Source organism: Prinia subflava, chromosome 11 (genome assembly GCF_021018805.1).
Source record: "Prinia subflava isolate CZ2003 ecotype Zambia chromosome 11, Cam_Psub_1.2, whole genome shotgun sequence".
In the NCBI taxonomy this organism is placed as follows: Eukaryota; Metazoa; Chordata; class Aves; order Passeriformes; family Cisticolidae; genus Prinia; species Prinia subflava.
The window spans coordinates 14,007,836-14,022,282 of record NC_086257.1 but is presented as its reverse complement, the minus strand read 5'-3'; the positions used below and the strand labels follow the sequence as shown (position 1 = coordinate 14,022,282).

General features: G+C 54.3%; 4 protein-coding genes across 6 annotated transcripts; all 4 read left to right on the top strand.

Annotated features, from left to right (window-relative positions):
• The first annotated feature begins 191 nt into the window (after positions 1-191).
• Positions 192-3,060, top strand: LOC134555851 (phospholipase A and acyltransferase 3-like). Of its 2 annotated transcripts, XM_063407846.1 has the most exons (4): positions 192-783; positions 1,115-1,318; positions 1,512-1,780; positions 2,167-3,060. In XM_063407846.1, the coding sequence occupies exons 2-4, from the start codon at positions 1,207-1,209 to the stop codon at positions 2,326-2,328; spliced, it is 543 nt and encodes a 180-aa protein (XP_063263916.1). In that variant the 5' UTR covers positions 192-783; positions 1,115-1,206; the 3' UTR covers positions 2,329-3,060. The 2 variants fall into 2 exon arrangements, with proteins under 2 accessions (XP_063263916.1, XP_063263917.1); XM_063407847.1 differs by lacking the exon at positions 192-783 and having other exon boundaries at positions 790-1,318.
• A 2,418-nt stretch (positions 3,061-5,478) lies between these two features.
• LOC134555997 (phospholipase A and acyltransferase 1-like) lies at positions 5,479-7,083 on the top strand. The gene is made up of 2 exons (XM_063408141.1): positions 5,479-5,610; positions 5,798-7,083. The coding sequence occupies exons 1-2, from the start codon at positions 5,493-5,495 to the stop codon at positions 6,082-6,084; spliced, it is 405 nt and encodes a 134-aa protein (XP_063264211.1). The 5' UTR covers positions 5,479-5,492; the 3' UTR covers positions 6,085-7,083.
• A 2,301-nt stretch (positions 7,084-9,384) lies between these two features.
• Positions 9,385-10,735, top strand: LOC134556317 (phospholipase A and acyltransferase 3-like). The gene is made up of 3 exons (XM_063408716.1): positions 9,385-9,525; positions 9,719-9,987; positions 10,374-10,735. The coding sequence occupies exons 1-3, from the start codon at positions 9,414-9,416 to the stop codon at positions 10,533-10,535; spliced, it is 543 nt and encodes a 180-aa protein (XP_063264786.1). The 5' UTR covers positions 9,385-9,413; the 3' UTR covers positions 10,536-10,735.
• Positions 10,736-11,236: 501 nt separating this feature from the next.
• On the top strand, positions 11,237-14,335 carry LOC134556316 (phospholipase A and acyltransferase 3-like). 2 transcript variants are annotated; one of them, XM_063408714.1, is made up of 4 exons: positions 11,237-12,076; positions 12,408-12,611; positions 13,404-13,672; positions 14,065-14,335. In XM_063408714.1, the coding sequence occupies exons 2-4, from the start codon at positions 12,500-12,502 to the stop codon at positions 14,269-14,271; spliced, it is 588 nt and encodes a 195-aa protein (XP_063264784.1). In that variant the 5' UTR covers positions 11,237-12,076; positions 12,408-12,499; the 3' UTR covers positions 14,272-14,335. The 2 variants fall into 2 exon arrangements, with proteins under 2 accessions (XP_063264784.1, XP_063264785.1); XM_063408715.1 differs by lacking the exon at positions 11,237-12,076 and having other exon boundaries at positions 12,288-12,611.
• The last annotated feature ends 112 nt before the right edge of the window (positions 14,336-14,447 follow it).

Here is a 14,447-nt window from a genome sequence, read left to right as displayed (position 1 = left end):
CCAAGACTTCTTGTTATTTTTCTACAGCCCTCTGTTATTTCATCTGAATAAAGCTCTCAGCTTCAATACAGGAAAACCCATCATAATCAAATTGAAACTGAAACTGCTTTTGGATTCCCATAAATGGAATCAAAATTTCTTTCATGGCTAAGCTGTTTAGGTAGTTATACAGCAACCTTTGAAATTTAACTTTTCTCATTCTCTCTGCAACCCCTGGCAAGGGGAATGCTCTGTGAGGGCAGCATATGGACGTCTCACATCTCTACTTTGTCCTCTGAGAGAAGAATACTGGATTAATTTGTTTGGGAAATTATCTTGCTCTTCTTGCAAGTTTCAATATTGCACAGAATGCAGAAATTTGCAATTGTACCGTGCATCTCTTTGCAGACAGGGCTTATTAGGGGCTGCCTTTCCGTGGTTTTACTCATCACCCAGAGGTGGGTGTTCTGTCACACAATGTCCTGCGGATTGAAAAGGCACAGGGTCAGTTGCCCACCACTGGAAAGGAGGACCTCTCAGGGACAGACCCTCCATGCAACCAGGCAGTGACCAGACATCTTTGGGTACAAGATGAGATTTTCCCATCAAAGGGTGATTTTGGCACCACCCTTGAGAGCAAAGCCTTCCGGGGAGCAGGGAGTCGTCGGGGGGCGGTCGGGACGGCTCTGGTGTGGTGCTCGCAGTGAACTAAGCAGGAAGCACACAATTTCCTCTGCTGTGGTATTTCTTGAAGGTGTATCGAGCCCCGGGCCCGGCGACGGCTGCAGCGGGACAGGCGCTGAGGTGAGCGGGGCTCGGGAGATGCGAGCGGGGGTTTCCCAGCAGGATGCGGCCCCTCCAGGCTGCGGCGGCGGGCGCGGCTCTGCCGGGCGGCCGGAGGTGCCCCAGAGCCCGGGCACGGGCTCGGCACCGCGGGCACCCCCGGGCAGCCGCGTTCCGGCGCCGGCAGCAGCGGAACCCGAAGGGAGCGCGGCCGGGAGGGCACCGCGGGCACCGCGGGCGGGCGGGGGCGGCGGCAGTAGCCGGACTCCGGCCCGGGCCGGCCTCGGCCGCTCCGGCAGCCGCTGCCCTCGGGGCCCGCCACTGACACCCTCCGTGCCTGCGCTCCCGGCAGCTGCCCCTGCACAGCCCGAGCCTCCCGCTGCGCTCTGCCCTGCGCCGAGCCAGCCCCGCTACAGGGGCACGGCCTGACCGCACCCTCCGGAGATGGCAGATGGCAGGAGCCACCCCCAGCCTGGGGACCTGATCGAGATCTTCCGGCCCGTTTACCAGCACTGGGCTCTCTACGTCGGGGATGGATATGTCATCCATGTGACTGGTAAGGCTTGTGTCACCCGGCAGGGTGCTGGGTGGGTGTTGGATGCCCCAGGAGCCCTGTCTCCCTCCATGGACTGGTGCTGGATCCTGTGTGTGTAGCTGGCTTTTCCAGGAGCAGTCCAAGACCCATCTGAGGTCCTGGAGGGCCAGAGAGGGTCTGCCTGCCTGCCTTACCTCCTCCTTGGCTTACCCAGATGAAGGAGACTCATCCGTTTTGGGTAGCAGCTCATCAATGTCCGCCACAAGGGCCAAAGTGAAGAAGGAGCTCCTGAAGAAGGTGGCCGGAAATAACAAATGGTGTGTCAACAACAAGTATGATCGCTCCCTCACTCCTCTCCCCGTGGAGGAGATCATCCGGCGTGCTGAGCAATGGATAGGCGTGGAGGTGCCCTATAATGTGCTTGGCAGCAACTGTGAGCACTTTGTGACAGGGCTGCGCTACAGAAACAGAGTCTCTGACCAGGTGAGTGACACGGGCTGAGCCCCTGGGTGCCCCCCAGAGCAGCTCCTGGCTGCTGGCTGTCACCCGGAGACTGGGACACAGCCTGCAGCCTGCATGGGGACAGCCAAGTCCCAGCTGTGGGCTCCAAGCCAGCGCTGCCTCTGGCCTCCCCAGAGCCCCGGGACCTGCAGGGGTCCCTGTGGTCTGCCTGCACCCTGACAGTGCCCTCCTGTTGAAAGCCACCTCCTAGGGGTACAAACCTGGGTGTTACCCCTTCTGCTAACGGGGCACATGACTCTCACTGGTTTATTCACCCTGATTAGATATGCCTTTTCTATATTATCATGCTGGGGAAGTATATATAAGCGCTCCTCATTTTCCAACCTGTTTTGCTTTCCCTTTTACAGGCCACAAGTGGAATTGTTCGCAGTTTTACAGCAGCAGTAGCAGGTGGTGTTAGTCTTGCCGTTCCTGTTGTTACTGCTACTGCTACTGCAGCAGTAGCAGTAGCAGTCATTGTTGGTTTTGCTGGTGCTTTTGCTGAGATAACATTGTCCAAGGGCCTTTGAGGTCATAGTACTATTGATGGGCCACAAGAAAGAGCTCAGAGCAAAGCAGGGGGAGCCCCTGGCTACAGCGATCACTGGTCTGCTTTTGCTACATTTGCCACCAAGGCTGACTAGCAACTCTGCCATCCTTACTGTAAACATTAAATCAGCCTTAATAAAGCATCTGAAATCCAAACTCATGTTGCCCTAAACCCCTCTTTTATCTATTTGTGTATTGCTTTGTTCACAAGTTTAACCATTCAGCCTTGCTTTTCCCTGCCTTCTCATGAAGACATGATAAATCAGGAACATCACTGTTATGATAGGCAGGACATGTGCTGTGTCTTGAAACCTTAGCCAGCTTGTGCTGCCTAAATGGAGCAGCTCCTGGGAGGTCGGGCAGTAGGAGGGAAGGGCAGGTCATACAGGCTGTATACTTCAGTGTTTGACAGGGTCATTCTGAGTTTGGTGTGGTGGTGTTTTGCTCAGTTTTTACCTGCCTACAAATTCTTCCTCTCCCTGGCTCTTCTGGCTCTCTTTGGCAGTAGCAGACCTCCGGTGTGGGGAAGTCTGACAGAAAAACCACAGCTGCCTTTTTCTCTGTCAGCTCTTCATTCCACTCTAGCATCAAAATTTCCCACTTCATCCCTGTATGTGCAGTGATTGCTGGCCTTGAAGCTGGACAAGCCTGAGAGACGATTTTGATGATCCCTTCCAACTCTCAACCCATTCTAGGATTCTACTCTGTGAGCTGCCACAACACTGCAGGGCTTAAAGAATTACAAAGGCAGCCACGAAGCTTTGATTCAGAGAGCTGAGGCCATGCTCAATTCAATGACCAAATCTTGATTCTAAAGCATTCATAGTCCCACCACCAGCTCAGTCTTCCCTCAGCCAGCAGGAAGGCAAAGCCAGGATGTCTGCAGTGCTGGGGCTGAGGGATGTGAAGAATGAGCTGTGAGGCACCTATGCTGCATCTCCCAATGTACTGAGCCATGCTACTTCCTTGTCACAAAGCTGATGTGTGGATTAACTTGGAAGAAAACTGTGCAGGGAAAGTGTGCTTTATTGGCCTTTATCTGGACTGTGTGCCTGAAGTGTTTGGAACTAGGTTACCTGCATCCCACCTGTGAGACACAGAATCCTGAGCAGCTTTTCTTACAGGCAACTGCCTGGAGTGCAGGGAGAGGTGAGGGCAGAAGAGCTGTCTGGGAGAGGCTGTCTGGTTTTGTCTGCTCTCGACAGACTGCCCAGGTTTAACCCCAGCCAGCAAGAATGCAGCAGGCAGCCATTCACTCCCTCTGCTGCCAGCCTCATCAGGGAGGGAATGAGAAGAGTTGCAGGGAAAAATTCGTGGCTTGAGAAAAAGTTGATTAAGTATGTAACCAAAAGCTCTTCATTAAAGGAAAGCAAACCAGTGAATTAATTCACCGCATTTTCCAATGGCTGTTTTACAATGTTTGAAAGAACCAAGCCAAGATTTCCGGGTTTATTTGGTACTGCCCTTGGTTATTACATCTGAGTAAAGTCCTTAGCTCTAATACAGGAAACACATCATAATGAAACTGAAACTTATGTTTGGATTCCTGGAAATGGAATTGAATCTTCTTTCCTGCCTAAGCTCTTATAGGGTTATACAGCAACCTTTGAAATTTAACCTTCCTGCACTCAGAGCATTCTCTCTGCACACCCTGAAATGGGGGGTGCTCCCTGAGGCCAGCGTATGGAGCTCTCCCATCTCTACTTCATCCTGGAATACAAGAGAACTGGCATTATTTTATCTGGGGATTGTCTTGCTGTTCCTGAAATCTGTAACATTTCACAGAATGCAGCAGTTTGCAATTGTACCGTGCTTCTCTTTGCAGTCAGGGTGATGTTGCTCATTATGGGGCTGCCTTTCCATGGAACCTGGTAGATGCATTGGCAAGATTTGGCGAAACACTGCTCAAACCATGTGGTGAGAGTGTGAGGAGATGCAGCAGAATCCATCATTTGCTGCATTTTGAGCCTGTGCAGGAAATATTGGCAAGGCCCAAGACCTTCAGTTGCCACGGAATAGAGTCAAGGCTGTCCTTTTCCCATGAGCCTAGAGAAATATCCTGGATTATGATCAGGGCTATGGGTACAGCCTGTCCCTAAATGGAAGGGCATTTGCTGAGATTTCAAGCATGTGACTGTGGTGCACACCAGAAGATGAAAACCTGGGCTGATTCTGAGCAAGCCAGGGAAGCCCCAGCATTGTGCAGCGTGGTGCCCTTCACTGTGCTTGTGGGTGGGGTTAGCATAAACCTAATCCATCAGCCTTTTGCTGCAAAGTCTCTTGTGTTTACACGAGACCATTTGAAATCCCTCTGCAGCATCTTCTGCCATTTTTGGTAGGAACTTTTTGACCGGTACCAAAGTCAGGTTGGAAGCACGATCCAGTGGTTGTTGTTGTGCAAGGAAACGTCCAGCAGAGTGAGAGGGCACAGGGTCGGGGCTGTTGCCCATCACTGGACAGGAGGATGACTCGAGGATAGACCCTCTTCATAATGAGGTGGTGGCCCCACTTCCTCGGCAACAGGATCAGGTTTTCCACAAAACGAGTGGTTTGGGCACTACCCTAGGGAGCAGAGACTTATCACTGCAGGGGACGGGTGGTGCCAGAGGTGTGTACGGGACAGTGACCCCGGAACGACTGCGCAATCGTATCTACAAAGCAATTTACATCGGGATCAGGAGAACGGGAGCCCATCCACGACAGCAGGGGGACAAGCGCTGAGGTGAGCGGGGCTCGGGAGATGCGAGCGGGGGTTTCCCAGCAGGATGCGGCCCCTCCAGGCTGCGGCTGCGGGCGCGGCTCTGCCGGGCGGCCGGAGGTGCCCCAGAGCCCGGGCACGGGCTCGGCACCGCGGGCACCCCCGGGCAGCCGCGTTCCGGCTCCGGCAGCAGCGGAGCCCGAAGGGAGCACGGCCGGGAGGGCACCGCGGGCACCGCGGGCGGGCGCGGGCGGCGGCAGCAGCCGGACACCGGCCCGGGCCGGCCTCGGCCGCTCCGGCAGCCGCTGCCCTCGGGGCCCGCCACTGACACCCTCCGTGCCTGCGCTCCCGGCAGCTGCCCCTGCACAGCCCGAGCCTCCCGCTGCGCTCTGCCCTGCGCCGAGCCAGCCCCGCTACAGGGGCACGGCCTGACCGCACCCTCCGGAGATGGAGTGGGACAATTGCAACCCCCAGCCTGGGGACCTGATTGAGATCGACCGGGTACTTTACCAGCACTGGGCCCTCTATGTGGGGGATGGATATCTCATCCACGTGACCGATGTAGGTAAGGCTGCTGCAGGACATCAGGGTGCACAGTAGGTGTTGGGCTATGGCAGAACCCCTTTGTCCTTCCCTGTGCTGCTGGTGCATCCTGCATGTGTAGCTGAGGAGCAGTCAGAAACCCATCTGAGATCCTGGAGGGGTCAGAATGGGTCTGCCTGCCTGCCTTACCTCCTCCTTGACTTACCCAGGTTCAAAGGGTGCAATTACACCAGTTGGCTCTGGTTCAAACTTAACTGGAAATGCCAAGGTGAAGAAGGAGGTTGTGAAGGATGTGGTGAAAAATCATAAATGGCGTGTCAACAACAAGTATGATCGCTCCCGCACTCCTCTTCCCGTGGAGGAGATCATCCAGAATGCTGAGAGCTTAGTTGGCTTGGAGATTCCATATAATCTGTTTAAGAACAACTGTGAGCACTTTGTGACACTGCTCCGGTATGATGATAAATTCTGTGACCAGGTGAGTGACACGGGCTGAGCCCCTGGGAGCTTCCCCGAGCAGCTCCTTGGCTGCTGGCTGTCACCCGGAGACTGGGACACAGACTGCAGCCTGCATGGGGACAGCCAAGTCCCAGCTGTGGGCTCCAAGCCAGCGCTGCCTCTGGCCTCCCCAGAGCTCCGGGACCTGCAAGGGTCACTGTGCTCTGTCTGCACCCTGACAGTGCCCTCCTGTTGAAAGCCACTTCCTAGGGGTACAAACCTGGGTGTTACCTCTTCTGCTATTGAGGCACATGACTCTCACTGGTTTATTTACCTTGATTATTCCTGTCTTTTACACAATATCATGTAAGGGGGAGTAAATATAAATGCTCCTCACATTTCCAGTCCGTCTTTTGCTTTCCTTTTATAGGTTATAAAAGCACTTCGTGATGGTACTACAGTAGCCCTAGGAAGTATTATTGTTGGTGCTGTTGCTGTTGCTGCTGCAGCACTGTTCAGAGGCCTTTCCAGGATATAGTACTACTGATGGGCTGTCAGGAAGAGCTCAGAGCAAGGCATTGGGAGCTCCTGGCCACAGCGGTCAGTGGTCATCTTTTGCTACACCTGCCATCAAGCAAATGTGTACCCTTTGCTGCAGATGTTAAATGAGCCATGAGAAAATGTCTGAAATACAAGCCCATGTTGCCATAAAATACTCTTTTATCTGTGTGTAGCTTTATGTGCAAGTTTAACAATTCAGCGTTGCTTCTCCCTGCCATCGTCTTAAGAAATGATGAGTCAGGAACATCAATGTTCAAAATGATCCCCAGCAGCTCTAGCCTGGTTGCCACATCTGCTTTTATTTCATTGTCTATGATGATTTTTTGTGTTAGTCTGGGAGCTATGGCAAGCGGTTTATGCATTCTCTTCCCCTTTCCCACACCTCCCCTCCAGTGCCTTGGTGACAATTGTGCAGCCTTTGCTTCCTGTTTTGATCAGCTAGCTCCTGACTGCTCTTTCTTTGTATCACTGAAATAAAAGTACTGCTGAGAGTTTACGGTGTTTTCCAACTGAGGCCCTGTGTGTGGCGGTGTTCTGGTTTAAAAGACAGAAATCTGCAAAGGAATGTGGGAACCTTCCTGGAAGCGATGGAAGACCCCTCCTTCCCAATGATTATGACTTCGAAATGACGGGGTTTTCAGGCAAAGGTGTGGAAAGAGGAGTAAGAGTTCTGTACTCCGAAATGTGCAGAACACAGCGGTCAGGAGCATGGCAGCTCCCAAGCCGTGGAGCAGCGCAGTTCCTGGCGGCCGGCAGGCAGGGGCGCTGCGAGAGCGGGCCGGGCACGGCCCCTGCGCGGGGCTCGGGCGGGGCGGCCGCGGGGACCGCGGCCAGGAGGGCACGGGGGAGCGAGCCACAGGCACAGCGTGCTGATAAATAAATACAGCGAGCCACAGGCACAGCGTGCTGATAAATAAATACAGCGAGCCACAAGCACAGCGTGCTGATAAATAAATACAGCGAGCCACAGACACAGCGTGCTGATAAATACATACAGCGAGCCACAGACACAGCGTGCTGATAAATAAATACAGCTAGCCACATGCACAGCATGCTGCCTAATAAATACATACAGCGAGCTACAGATACAGCGTGCTGCCTAATACATACAGCGAGCCACAGGCACACCCTGCTGCCGGCCGACAGCGCAGCCAGGTCCCGGGACAGAGCGCATCACTTTTAGCCGCACCGCCCGACGGCTCCGCATGCCCCGAGTGTGACAGAGAACCACCAGCTACAAAACTGCCAAGGCCCCCATTCCCCTCCGCAAACGATTCCGCTGGCGTGCCGGGGCTGTCAGCCAATTCCTTTGTAGGACCCATTCCCCCGCCATCCGACTCCAGGCAGTCACTCTCTACTACTCTCAGTGTCTTCACGATCACAATGGGTAAAATTCACTAAGATTCACTAATTCATTAAGAGGGAAAGCCCTGGCTGCCAGGTCTGCAAAAGGATAGGCAGGATATGTGCGTGTCTTGAAACCTTAGCCAGCTTGTGCTGCCTCAACGGAGCAGCTCCTGGGAGGTCGGGCAGTAGGAGGGAGGGCATTTCAATGTTTGGAATAACCAAACCAGGATATCTTGTGTTGGTTTTTGTTTGTTTGTTTGGTTGGTTGGTTGGTTGGCTGGTTGGGTCTTTTTAACTGCCCTTTGTTATTTCATCTGAATAAAGCTCTCAGCTTCAATACAGGAAAACACACCATTATCAAACTGAAACTGAAACTGGTTTTTGGATTCCCATAAATGGAATCAAAACTTCTTTCATGGCTAAGCTGTTTAGGTACTTATACAACAACCTTTGAAATTTAACTTTTCTCATTCTCTCTGCAACCCCTGGCAAGGGGAATGCTCTGTGAGGGCAGCATATGGACGTCTCACATCTCTACTTTGTCCTCTAAGAGAAGAATACTGGACTTCATTCGTTTGGGAAATTATCTTGCTCTTCTTGTAAGCTGCAATATTTCACAGAATGCAGAAATTTGCAATTGTACCGTGCATCTCTTTGCAGACAGGGCTTATTAGGGGTTACCTTTCCGTGGTTTTACTCATCACCCAGAGGTGGGTGTTCTGTCACACAGTGTCCTGCGGATTGAAAAGGCACAGGGTCAGTTGCCCACCACTGGAAAGGAGGACTTCTCAGGGACAGACTCTCCATGCAACCAGGCAGTGACCAGACTTCTTTGGGTACAAGATGAGATTTTCCCATCAAAGGGTGATTTTGGCACCATCCTTGGGAGCACAGCCTTCCCGAGAGCAGGGAGCCGTCGGGGGGCAGACGGGACGGCTCCGGGGTGGTGCTCGCAGTGAACTAAGCAGGAAGCACACAATTTCCTCTGCTGTGGTATTTCTTGAAGGTGTAGCGAGCCCCGGACCCGGCGACGGCTGCAGCGGGACACGGGCTGAGGTGAGCGGGGCTCGGGAGATGCGAGCGGGCTTTTCCCAGCAGGATGCGGCCCCTCCAGGCTGCGGCGGCGGGCGCGGCTCTGCCGGGCGGCCGGAGGTGCCCCAGAGCCCGGGCACGGGCTCGGCACCGCGGGCACCCCCGGGCAGCCGCGTTCCGGCGCCGGCAGCAGCGGAGCCCGAAGGGAGCGCGGCCGGGAGGGCACCGCGGGCACCGCGGGCGGGCGGGGGCGGCGGCAGCAGCCGGACACCGGCCCGGGCCGGCCTCGGCCGCTCCGGCAGCCGCTGCCCTCGGGGCCCGCCACTGACACCCTCCGTGCCTGCGCTCCCGGCAGCTGCCCCTGCACAGCCCGAGCCTCCCGCTGCGCTCTGCCCTGCGCCGAGCCAGCCCCGCTACAGGGGCACGGCCTGACCGCACCCTCCGGAGATGGCAGATGGCAGGTGCTACCCCCAGCCTGGGGACCTGATCGAGATCTTCCGGCCCGTTTACCAGCACTGGGCTCTCTACGTCGGGGATGGATATGTCATCCATGTGACTGGTAAGGCTGGTGCAGCCTGGCAGGGTGCTGGGTGGGTGTTGGCTGCCCCAGGAGCCCTGTCCCCCTCCATGGACTGGTGGTGGATCCTGTGTGTGTAGCTGGCTTTTCCAGGAGCAGTCAGAAACCCATCTGAGGTCCTGGAGGGCCAGAGTGGGTCTGCCTGCCTGCCTTACCTCCTCCTTGGCTTACCCAGATGAAGGAGACTCATCCGTTTTGGGTAGCAGCTCATCAATGTCCGCCATAAGGGCCAAAGTGAAGAAGGAGCTCCTGAAGAAGGTGGCCGGAAATGATAAATGGTGTGTCAACAACAAGTATGATCGCTCCCGCGATCCTCTCCCCGTGGAGGAGATCATCCGGCGTGCTGAGCAATGGATTGGCAAGGAGGTGCCCTATAATGTGCTTGGCAGCAACTGTGAGCACTTTGTGACAGGGCTGCGCTATGGAAAGAGAAAGTCTGACCAGGTGAGTGACACGGGCTGAGCCCCTGGGTGCCCCCCAGAGCAGCTCCTGGCTCCTCACTGTCACCCGGGGACTGGGGCACAGCCTGCAGCCTGCATGGGGACAGCCAAGCCCAGCTGTGGGCTCCAAGCCAGCGCTGCCTCTGGCCTCCCCAGAGCCCCGGGACCTGCAGGGGTCCCTGTGGTCTGTCTGCACCCTGACAGTGCCCTCCTGTTGAAAGCCACCTCCTAGGGGTACAAACCTGGGTGTTACCCCTTTCGCTAATGAGGCACATGACTGTTTTATTCACCCTGATTATATATGCCTTTTCTATACTATCATGCTGGGGGGGAGAGTAAATAGAAGTGCTCCTTATATTTCCAGCCTGTGTTTTGCTTTCCCTTTTATAGGTCAAAACTGCAGTTGTTGGTGGTACTGCAGCAGCAGTTGGAGGTCTTGTTGGTGGTGCCATTCCTGTTGCTACTGCAGCAGCAGCAGGAATAGGAGGCATTCTTGGTGCTGCTGGTGCTGTTGCTGCAATTTTATTGTACAAGGGCCTTTCCAGCAGATAGTACTACTGATGAACCACAAGAAAGAGCTCAGAGCAAAGCAGGGGGAGCCCCTGGCATCAGCGATCACTGGTCACTCACTCCCATGCCAGCCTCATCAGGGAGGGAATGAGAAGAGTTGCAGTGAAAAACTTGTGGCTTGAGAACAAGCTGATTTAGTAGGTAACCAAAAGCTCGGCATTAAAGGAAAGCAAAACAATGAATCAATTCACTGCTTTTTAAAATGGTTGATTTACAATGTTTGAAAGAACCAAGCCAAGATTTCCAGTTCTATTTTGTACTGCCCTCGGTTATTATATCTGAGTAAAGTTCTTAGCTGTAATACAGGGAACATATCATAATGAAACTGAAACTTATTTTTGGATTCCTGGAAATGGAATTGAATCTTCTTTCATGCCTAGGCTCTTATAAGGTTATACAATAGCAATCTTTGAAATTTAACCTTCCTGCACTCAGAGCATTCTCTCTGCACACCCTGACAAGGCGGGTGCTCCCTGAGGCCAGCGTATGGAGCTCTCACATCTCTACTTCATCCTGGAATACAAGAGAACTGGCATTATTTTATCTGGGGATTGTCTTGCTGTTCCTGAAATCTGTAACTTTTCACAGAATGCAGCAGTTTGCAATTGTACCGTGCTTCTCTTTGCAGTCAGGGTGATGTTGCTCATTATGGGGCTGCCTTTCCATGGAACCTGGTAGATGCATTGGCAGGATTTGGTGAAACACTGCTCAAACCATGTGGTGAGAGTGTGAGGAGATACAGCAGAATCCATCATTTGCTGCATTTTGAGCCTGTGTAGGAGATATTGGCAAGGCCCAAGACCTTCAGTTGCCACGGAATAGAGTCAAGGCTGTCCTTTTCCCAAGACCCTAGAGAAATATCCTGGATTATGATCAGGGCTATGGGTACAGCCTGTCCCTAAATGGAAGGGCATTTGCTGAGATTTCAAGCATGTGACTGTGGTCCACATCACAAGATGAAAACCTGGGCTGATTCTGAGCAAGCCAGGGAAGCCCCAGCATTGTGCAGCGTGGTGCCCTTCACTGTGCTTGTGGGTGGGGTTAGCATAAACCTAATCCATCAGCCTTTTGCTGCAAAGTCTTTTGTGTTTACATGAGGCCATTTGAAATCCCTCTGCAGCATCCTCTGCCATTTTTGGTACCAACTGTTTGACTGGTACCAAAGTCAGGTTTGAAGCACGATCCAGTGGTTGTTGTTGTGCAAGGAAACGTCCAGCAGAGTGAGAGGGCACAGGGTCGGGGCTGTTGCCCATCACTGGACAGGAGGATGACTCGAGGATAGACCCTCCTCATAATGAGGTGGTGGCCCCAAGTCTTCGGCAACAGGATCAGGTTTTCCACAAAACGAGTGGTTAGGCCACTACCCTAGGGAGCAGAGACTTATCACTGCAGGGGACGGGTGGTACCAGACGTGCGGCTGCAGGCAGTGAGCCCAGAAACATTGCGCAATCGCCTGTCCAATCAATTTATAAGGGGAGAAGCGGGCAGCGAGAGACCACTACAACAGCGGGACAGGCGCTGAGGTGAGCGGGGCTCGGGAGACGCGAGCGGGGGTTTCCCAGCAGGATGCGGCCCCTCCAGGCTGCGGCGGCGGGCGCGGCTCTGCCGGGCGGCCGGAGGTGCCCCAGAGCTCGGGCACGGGCTCGGCACCGCGGGCACCCCCGCGCAGCCGCGTTCCGGCGCCGGCAGCAGCGGAGCCCGAAGGGAGCGCGGCCGGGAGGGCACCGCGGGCACCGCGGGCGGGCGGGGGCGGCGGCAGCAGCCGGACTCCGGCCCGGGCCGGCCTCGGCCGCTCCGGCAGCCGCTGCCCTCGGGGCCCGCCACTGACACCCTCCGTGCCTGCGCTCCCGGCAGCTGCCCCTGCACAGCCCGAGCCTCCCGCTGCGCTCTGCCCTGCGCCGAGCCAGCCCCGCTACAGGGGCACGGCCTGACCGCACCCTCCGGAGATGGCAGATGGCAGGAGCCACCCCCAGCCTGGGGACCTGATCGAGATCTTCCGGCCCGTTTACCAGCACTGGGCTCTCTACGTCGGGGATGGATATGTCATCCATGTGACAGGTAAGACTTGTGTCACCGCCAGGGTGCCGGGTGGGTGTTGGATGCCCCAAGAGCCCTGTCTCCCTCTGCTATAAACGACTCAGAACCGGGGCGGGAATGAGTAAATAACACCTAATTATAACCCAATAAAATTACAAAGCAAAGATGGAAACGGCACTGGGAGACTCTTTCTGACTCCCACAGGCTCAGGCCCAGAAAATGAGATCTCCAACTTTTGCTCAGGTCATTAATATTCATGACCTAAATGTGCCATTCCCGCACCTCCCACAGCCTTTACCTTGCCCTTATTTGTATCCTCGGCTCGGCCCAAACCCCGTCAATCAGTCTTCCCGTGTCTTTCATTGGTGGAGCCTTTCTCCTGATTGGTGGTGCCGTGTTGAGCCCGCCCCGCCTCCCACCACAAGTGTCCGTCTGTCTATCTGTCCGTGCCGGCCGTACGAATGAACTCCGTTCTTTATCTGTTTGTACAGCCCTGTCAGCCAGAGCTGCTAGGCAGGAACCACAAAAGGGAGGGATTGGCGTGAGAACAGAAAAGGGTTCAAAACTATACTGGAACAACAAAAGTACATATCAAAAGAACTGCAAACCCCAACAAAAATTCTCCCCACCATACTCAACAACTATTCCTCTGTTGCATGAGCCAATTACCACACCAGATTCATAACACCCAGGGGCAGCTGGTGGACCCTGTGTGTAGCTGGATTTTGCAGGAGCAGTCAGAAACCCATCTGAGGTCCTGGAGGGTCAGAGTGGGTCTGCCTGCCTGCCTTACCTCCTCCTTGGCTTACCCAGATGAAGGAGACTCATCCGTTTTGGGTAGCAGCTCATCAATGTCCGCCACAAGGGCCAAAGTGAAGAAGGAGCTCCTGAAGAAGGTGGTGGGAAATGATAAATGGTGTGTCAACAACAAGTATGATCGCTCCCGCGATCCTCTCCCCGTGGAGGAGATCATCCAGCGTGCTGAGCAATGGATTGGCAAAGAGGTGCCCTATAATGTGCTTGGCAGCAACTGTGAGCACTTTGTGACAGGGCTGCGCTATGGAAAGAGAAAGTCTGACCAGGTGAGTGACACGGGCTGAGCCCCTGGGAGCCTCCCAGAGCAGCTCCTGGCTGCTGGCTGTCACCCGGGGACTGGGACACAGCCTGCAGCCTGCATGGGGACAGCCAAGTCCCAGCTGTGGGCTCCAAGCCAGTGCTGCCTCTGGCCTCCCCAGAGCCCTGGGACATGCAGTGGTCACTGTGGTCTGTCTGCACCCTGACAGTGCCCTCCTGTTGAAAGCCACCTCCTAGGGGTACAAACCTGGGTGTTACCCCTTCTGCTAATGGGGCACATGACTCTTATTGATTTATTTACCATGATTGTCCCTGCCTTTTCTGCATTATCATCCTGGGGGACAGAGTAAATATAAGTGCTTGTCATGTTTCCAGCCTGTGTTTTACTTTCTCTTTACAGGTCACAAAAGGAGTTGCTGGCTTTTTTATAGCGTTAGGAGGTGCGGCTCTTCTTGGCGCTGGTCTTGGCATAGCTTTGTACAAGCCTCGTCCAAAAAATAGTAGTACTTCTGGGCTGTCTGAAGGAGATGAGACCAAGGCATTGGGAGGTCCTGGCCTCAGTGGTCAGTGGTCATCTTTTGCTACACCTACCATGAAGTTTGACTAGCCACTGTGTACGCTTGGTGTAACTGTTAAGCAAGCCTTAATAAAATGTCAGAAATCCACACTCATATTGCCTAAAATCTTCTTTGATCTATTTGCAGATAGCTTTGTGTGAAAGTTTGGTCTTGCTTCTCCCTGCCACCTCATTAGAAATAATAAGTCAAGAATGTCACCATTCAA